Source organism: Silurus aristotelis, assembly GCF_946808225.1.
Source record: "Silurus aristotelis genome assembly, chromosome: 19".
Taxonomy (NCBI): domain Eukaryota; kingdom Metazoa; phylum Chordata; class Actinopteri; order Siluriformes; family Siluridae; genus Silurus; species Silurus aristotelis.
In genome coordinates, this window is record NC_139592.1 from 14,703,162 (window position 1) to 14,711,521 (window position 8,360).

Consider the following 8,360-nt stretch of genomic DNA (forward strand, 5'->3'; position numbering starts at 1 on the left):
CAGGCTCATGGGAGATCCGGCACGGAGCCGCGTGCTCTTGAGAACCTTGGAATGGAGCACCTTCCTCCTCAAGGGGACTGTAGTGGAGATCCACCACCTCTATCCCCAACTTCCCCAGAAGCAGCCCGCTGAATTCGGCGAGTGAGCCGAATTTGCCCCCTTTGGCGCTCCATAGTGAGCTGGCTTTGGCAAGAACTTCTCCAGACAGGAGGGAAATACAGAGGGCAATCTTGGCTCGTTCGGAAGGAAACCGGGAAATGTTAACAGCCACATACTCGCCGATGCCTTGCAGAAATCCGCCCAATTCGTCTTTTTCCCCGAGTAACGAGCCGGTAATCCCCTCGCGCTCTCTGAGGGGCGTGGCGCAGCCGCGCTCTCATGATCCGGCTTCTGTGGATCTGAACCGCGAGAAGCGGCACTGAGCTTCCGGAGAAAATCCGAAGCCGGGTTCAGCTGCCGATCCGTTGCGGTCGGAATCGCGGAATGGCGAATCCGCGTTCGGTATAGGTCGGTCGTTCTGTCAGGCTGCAGACGCGGAAGCCGATATAGTCCGATCATTGTCCTTTTATTTCAACAACCGTACAACACAAAAACACTCATAAGCCGTTGAAAACAACAAACAAAGACATCCGCTCGATACGCGTTGTCCGCTATGAGTTCGAATGTCCCACGCATAATCCATAAAGCCTTCGGCAATGAGTAATCCAAGTCGGAAGTGGAATTCGCATATACAGCCGGCGGTCGAGCAGCCACGCGATTGTCCAGTTTGACAATATAACGACCGACAGCCTGTGACTCAAGAACGTGAGTTTATGTAGTCTGATCTTTCATGAGCCACAGCTGTCGGTAATCTTGGGAAGCAGCGTGACTGCTATCGAGGGGGGCGTGGCAGGGTGGATCTCTGACAGCTACAGACGGGGGCGTGGCAGGGTGAATCCCTGACAGCTACAGAGGGGGGCGTGGCAGGGTGAATCCCTGACAGCTACAGAGGGGGGCGTGGCAGGGTGAATCCCTGACAGTGTGTATGTTGAAGGGGGTGAGTAGTTGTGATAAACTAGGAGAGGGAAAGTGAAGGACACAAATGAATCATCTGAAAAGTAGCAGGGAAACATTGATTTCTACAGCTGAGGAAGGTCAGCTGAAGAACAGGTTGTCTATTGTGTGTTAGAGTGCAGTCATTAAAGGTTCTGTTTAAAAGTGTACAAGAATGAGCCGAGGCGAGAGGTTTCAGAGCTTGTCAGAAATAAGGCTGAAGTCCCCAAGGAGAATGCAAAAGACTAAGGAGGATGTTTTCTACGTGCTGTTTTTGGACGTTCTACTGGCTATGCAATAGATATCAGCATTATAAAGATAGAAGAGGTAAAACATGAATTTTAAATGATGTTATAATTAAATAAGACCCATGTATAAGTACCATTATTGGGACAGACACAATCATGCACACCAAAGAAATGACAGAAATGGGCTAAGAAATAATGCACAAAGACATATGTAGTACAATCAGTAGTCAACTTTAGGCTAAAAGCTTTAATATCACTCTTACATCCCATTATTTCTAGTACAAGACTAAATATTAGACTAAATATATCTTTAGTCAAAACTTTGCATAGATTCCTTTTACAGACACTTGGGAGCTGGAGCAGAACTGTGGTGGTGGAGTTGGAGTGGGGTGGATCCTCATCACTTTCTCTTCATAGCCATCATCATCATCTATTTTGCACTACACTAAGTACTCATCAGACATCATGATGACTATATAGCATCAGATCACACAAATATTTACAAACATGCCTTCAAATCAGTTATTCATACATCATTTAGAAGTGATGAATGTGATTTTTATAACTGACAGGGGCTGTCTGAACAACTAGTCGACTTCTGGCTTATTAGGCTCATTTAGAAGGTGTGGATGTAGGCAGGCCCATTCATCAGTTATATAAATAACTAACGCAGACAGGCCTATTCAATAAGTAAATAAATAATTATATCCTTTCATTGTATAAAAAACATCCCCATTACAGGAAATGGTGACGTTAATGGAACATACACATGATATAAAACTGATATAATATAGCTGATATAACAACTGATCTGCAATAATCATTTTTCTTTAGCAGACTTATGGTGCTGACACATGCAGCAGGCTTATAATGTATACAATATAGTTATAGCACATAATTATGAAAGCAATAAAATAATGTTAATACTGAAATGTTAGATATAAAATGTATACACTATATAGACAAAATTATTGGGACACCTATCGGAACAATTGTTGCCACAAAGTTGGAGGCACACAACTGTATTTGGATGCCGTAGTATAAAATGTACCCCTTCACTTGAATTAGGAAACAAAAATGTCCTAAAACGTTCCTGCACACAAAGCAAGCTCCATCTAAATATGCTTTACATGGGTTGTGTGGTCTGCTATAGAGCTCTGACCTCAACCCAACTGAACATCTCTGGGATGAATTGGAATACTGACTGCACCCCAAGGTCTTCTGCCCTACATCAATAACGGACTTTAATCAAATTCTTAAGCTAAATGTGTACACATCTCCACAACCACACTCCAAAATTGAGTCAAATATCCTCCAAGAAGAGTTCAGGTTATTATACCAGCAAATGGGGACTAAATGTGGAATGGAATCTTCAACACACAAATGCAAATCTTGTGGGCAGAAGGACAAAATAAAATGTGCCCATATAATGTATATAGTAAAAAAAAATTAAAGAATCATTGATTAGGCAATCAAACTTGCACATTGCAATACAATTTGATTATCAAGAATTCATTTAAGTAGAGAAATATAGTACACAAGAAGTATATCGTGTATATATATATATATATAGTATAAAAATAGTTAATTTAATTGACATGATATTACTAGTACAAGATTACAATAGTTACATATAATATAAAGTTTCTTTTTGTCAGTCTAAACTGACTTACATTGTTTTCTGTGATGCCTCTTTTGTTCTGCTGCACATTCTTTCACTGTTGCACAAATTACAACACTCAACACTTTGATGGTCATTTTCAATAGTACCTTTCTACAGCATTATACATCATATACAGTGTGTGTATATATATATATATATATATATATATATATATATATATATATATATATATATATATATATATATATATGTCTTTATATTCATTGCTTTCGCACTTCTGGTTAGATTATAACTGCATTTCAGTAGCCCTGTACTTGTACTCTGTGCAATGACAATAAAGTTGAATCTAATATAATCAAAATTAATTAATTTATTAATAATTGAAATCAACTTAATTTAATTGTTTGTGCCAAATCCTTACCATTAGGGGGCAGCAGATTTCAGTTTTTGTACTTGAGGTTTTTCCTTTTGTTCCAAGGAATGGCTGTATTAGGAGTATCTAGGTGTTGACCCAGGTCCATAACAAATTTCATTACATTTTGTTTGAGGAGTATGTCACAGAAGTGCATAAAAAGTAAAAGATATAAAATATATAGGACTAACATTATTATAATACTGGTAATACTCAGCAGTAAAATAAAAATTCAATGTTTTGCCCCTTTATCCTTGGGGTAATAAAAAAAAAATATATTTTAAAAATAAAAAGCATTATTAACAGCGTTTAATGGATTACAAATGTATTCTATTTTCTTATACTGTGACAGCTACTATTTGAATGGGCACTGGGTAAATCCTTCTGCAGTACAAGAAACAATATAGAAATCTGATCAACTTTGATAACGCTGAAGCCATTATCGGAGAAGTTACAGTTTAATATGTCAGGGGAAATGTATATTTATTCAGGGTTATCAATTATACCTGTTACCTTGGTATTTTCAATTCAATTTTAAAGCGTTTAGATAAATTTGCCCTGAAGTGAAATCATCTTGTTAATTGTAATGATGTAATGATGACACTAATCACTGTAATGAAGTCAGTAAAACAAACATTACTAGCACTGCTGTCCTACACCAACTGGAAAATAGCAGAATGCAAAAGTTGCTTTCCATAGGTGTTCGTGTAATCTGTTTACACTGTGTTCTTAATCATAAAGATGTAGAGTTCAGAGAAAAAAGGATAGAGATAGGTTACCATCATCAGTGTTCTCAAAAATAATTCATTTGAAATAGTAGTATAGAGGAAACTTGAAACTGTGGAGCAGATACATTAGTAACATAACAGCAGGATATAAATATAAAACACAGCTTACGTACTGTGCCATAAATATAGTTTATTCATGTCTGTTACAAAACGTCAGACTGCCACATACATGATTCACAAACACATAAAAATAAGAAGAAGAAGAAGAAAAAAGAAAGAAGATGAAGATCTAAAGCCACGTTCTAAAGGGGATATACTCATTAATTAATCTGGATTTATTAATTCTAATACACAGAAACACTAAAAACAGAGTAAAAGCTACTGCATATCCATCGTACATTACTTTATGACTATGCAGTTAAACCTTTGAAACCAGCGTTCGATACTTTAAAGCAAGTATTTAATCACAAATGATTAACCACCAATGCGAAAATACATTTTCCCTGATGACAGAAAATAAGTTTATAACGTGGAAATAAGCATAAACAGCCCTCTAAACACAGCAACAGGAGAAAACACAATGAATTCACACACAGACATTGAAGGCCAAACAGGCAAATCTCCAGAACATCAGGCCAAGTTCAAGGATTTTAATAAAAACTGTATTTCTTGAGTTTACTCTTAAAACGCAATTATTATATTTGGTATATCAAGCCACATAGTGACCAAAAAGCTATATAAACATTTCTTATATTCTATTTCTTTACACTACAATGTAACCAATGTAACAGTTTACTGAACCTTGAAATACTGTACATGTTTCAAATGTCGAGGTATGTGTGCTAAAATAAACAAAAAAAGATTGGTTTGATGTACTGAGTACATTTCTTTACTGTATGCCTCATTCATTAGGGAACAGTACATATATTCCTCTGCAGCAGTGAGCCGCAGACATGCAGAGTGGCATAATAAAGATATTCACCACACTCATCCACAGGGACCTCACACAGGGCAAACAGGTATGACACACTTGAACACAGGGCATCACACACCTTTGAAAATGGAAATGAGATGCAACAAAACTGTAAGAAGTCATGTTATATGAATTCATGTTACAGTTAGCATTTTGAAATTAATATTGCAGTAATGATAATGCATTGCTTTTCATTAAGAATAAAAATGCAACAGGACAAGCAAGTGAACTGGAATTCTGAGAAGTACCCTTACCAGATGTGTAAGCAGGCCAGCAGTGCAAAAAGGCAGCCTGAGAGGCAGGAAACGGGAATCGAGAACAGTGTTGTGAGGCAGCGGTAACTCCAGATTCGTGCTGACTCAAAACCAATGCTACTGTAAACCCAAACCTTTTCATAACTTTGGGGAGAGGCTGGCTCAGCCAAAACGTCACTATACTCCACCTGTAGCATCAACAAGAGCAAGCAAATAACATACAAAAGAAAAAAATACATTTGTATTTTCATTACTTAATATATTTGTACACACCAGGGATGTAAGTAAATATGAATCGAAAGTGCACTGTTTGTTTTGTTTGGTGATAAAGCTTGTTAATTATCCTTCTGAAGGACAGTCAGGCCAGCTAAAGGTTTTAATAAATACAAAGCTTGTCTGAATTAACAAGCATCCAGATAATTAGATTGTTATTAGATAGAGTTTTAAAAAAAGATTACATTTATAAATGTAAACATGAACAATGCATTTATAGCATTTATTTATCTTTTTAGTAAAGTTTTAGTGAATGCCGGTTTAGGGTGACGGTGTTTTTTTTATTTTTTCGGAAACACAACAAATTACAAAACTACTTAATAAATAATATTTAAAAATAGGTCTTAAAACATAATACCTCCAAATCCTGTCAGAAATGTTAACATAAAAAATAATATTTATATGATATATAGATGAGATGAGAGCAATTAGCTCTCAATCAGCTTAACTTTCTGAGGTGGAAATGAGAAAGTAAGTAAAAAGCTACCAATATGAATGTGACAAGTGGTAATTTTGCAGGTTACCTTCACTTTTTCACTTATTTTAAGTAAGTAAAATGTTTGTTTTAAATGCTACAAAATGTCTGACATATAGTATACGGTTGAACTGAGCAGGACTTGAAGGCAGCATTATTATAAATATAGATAGGAATAGTCGGGCACTAAATCGATATAGATGCCGTTGCATTAAACCCCTAATACATAAAAAAATTAACATCTACATAATGAAAAAAGATAAGTTGGTTTAATTCAGAGCACTTTAGAATATATATTTAGTCAAAACTTTGCATAAATTCCTTTTGTTTTCTTTTTGGATATTGAATGCTCTCACCCTTAAGTGGTGGTTAACTCCATATGGGTCTCTGGTTTCACCATGGCTTACAGACACTTGGGAGCTGGAGCAGAACTGTGGTGGTGGAGTTGGAGTGGGGTGGATCCTCATCACTTCCTCTTCATAGTCATCATCATCATCTATTTTGCACTCCACTAAGTACTCATCAGACATCATGATGACTACATAGCGTCAGATCACACAAATATTTACAAACATGCCTTCAAATCAGTTATTCATACATCATTTAGAAGTGATGGATGTGATTTTTAGAACTGACAGGGGCTGTCTGAACAACTAGTCGACTGACTGCTCTTCTGTATTATTAGGCTCATTTAGAAGGTGTGGATGTAGGCAGGCCCATTCATCAGTTATATAAATAACTAACGCAGACAGGCATATTCAATAAGTAAATAAATAATTATATCCTTTCATTGTATAAAAAACATCCCCATTACAGGAAATGGTGACGTTAATGGAACATACACATGATATAAAACTGATATAATATAGCTGATATAACAACTGATCTGCAATAATCATTTTTCTTTAGCAGACTTATAATGTATACAATATAGTTATAGCACATAATTATAAAAGCAACAAGAATACAAATAATGTTAATACTGAAATGTTAGATATAAAATGTATACACTATATAGACAAAATTATTGGGACACCTAACGGAACAATTGTTGCCACAAAGTTGGAGGCACACAACTGTTTTTGGATGCCGTAGTATAAAATGTACCCCTTCACCTTAACTGTTAAATTCTGTAAAGCCGCTTTGAGACAATGTTTGTTGTGAAAATTGCGATAGAAATAAACTTGACTTCACTTCACTTGAATTAGGAAACAAAAAGGTCCTAAAACGTTCCTGCACACAAAGCAAGCTCCATCTAAATATGCTTTACATGGGTTGTGTGGTCTGCTATAGAGCTCTGACCTCAACCCAACTGAACATCTCTGGGATGAATTGGAATACTGACTGCACCCCAAGGTCTTCTGCCCTACATCAATAACGGACTTTAATCAAATTCTTAAGCTAAATGTGTACACATCTCCACAACCACACTCCAAAATTGAGTCAAATATCCTCCAAGAAGAGTTCAGGTTATTATACCAGCAAATGGGGACTAAATGTGGAATGGAATCTTCAACACACAAATGCAAATCTTTTGGTCAGACGGGCAAAATAATTTCTCATATAATGTATATAGTAAAAAAAAAAAAAAAAGAAGAATTGATTAGGCAATCAAACTAACACATTGCAGTAAAACATTAAATGAAATTATCAAGGATTCATTTAAGTAGAGAAATATAGTACATAAGAAGTATAGTGGAAAAATGGTTGATTTTCATTTAAAATTTCGACAAACTCTGACATACTGTGTTGTATAGTTATTTAATGTACCTAATTTGAGGTATACTGCATGCTTTGAACTATAAGCAATATGTCTATGTAGTTTCATTCAAGTCATTTCACATGTCTTTAATAAACTGTTAAAACAACCAGACCTGTGGTATAATAATACATTTCTCCAAGGTTGCACAACAGCTGCTTTGGTTGAATGGTGAAATGGCCAGTCACATTTTAATATGGCAGATTTACATTCTAGCCAGTTCCAAAAGAAGTCATCAAATCAAGTTACTCTTCATATCAATTTATTTATGGACTTAAAAGCAACAATGCACCAGAATTAAACCTTTTTTTTGTGTTGTAGTGTCATGTTAGACAGAGAAGGTATATTTAGCATCAGGGAATATTTTCTCACTTACCCATTCCAACTTAGTCCTGCTATGTTCTTTTGAAATGATGTAAATCTCCTGAAACTGTTTCCAATTAATAATAATATGGTTATATAAGATGCATGAACTATATCTTGGTCTGTAATATAGTATAAACTAGAATGCAGAAGACGACATGAGGGTGTCCCATAGAGTGACCTCACAATTTTTCCCTGACCACTTGCCTGTATCATATA

At 36.0% G+C, this 8,360-nt stretch overlaps 1 protein-coding gene across 1 annotated transcript; it reads right to left on the reverse strand.

Moving 5' to 3' along the window:
• Nucleotides 1-4,256: 4,256 nt before the first annotated feature.
• On the reverse strand, nt 4,257-8,302 carry cav4b (caveolin 4b). The gene is made up of 4 exons (XM_083521268.1): nt 8,155-8,302; nt 6,376-6,557; nt 5,272-5,459; nt 4,257-5,096 (listed from the first exon to the last, which is right to left on the reverse strand). Exons 1-4 carry the CDS (start codon nt 8,156-8,158, stop codon nt 4,946-4,948), a joined length of 525 nt encoding a protein of 174 aa, XP_083377394.1. The 5' UTR covers nt 8,159-8,302; the 3' UTR covers nt 4,257-4,945.
• Nucleotides 8,303-8,360: the final 58 nt, after the last annotated feature.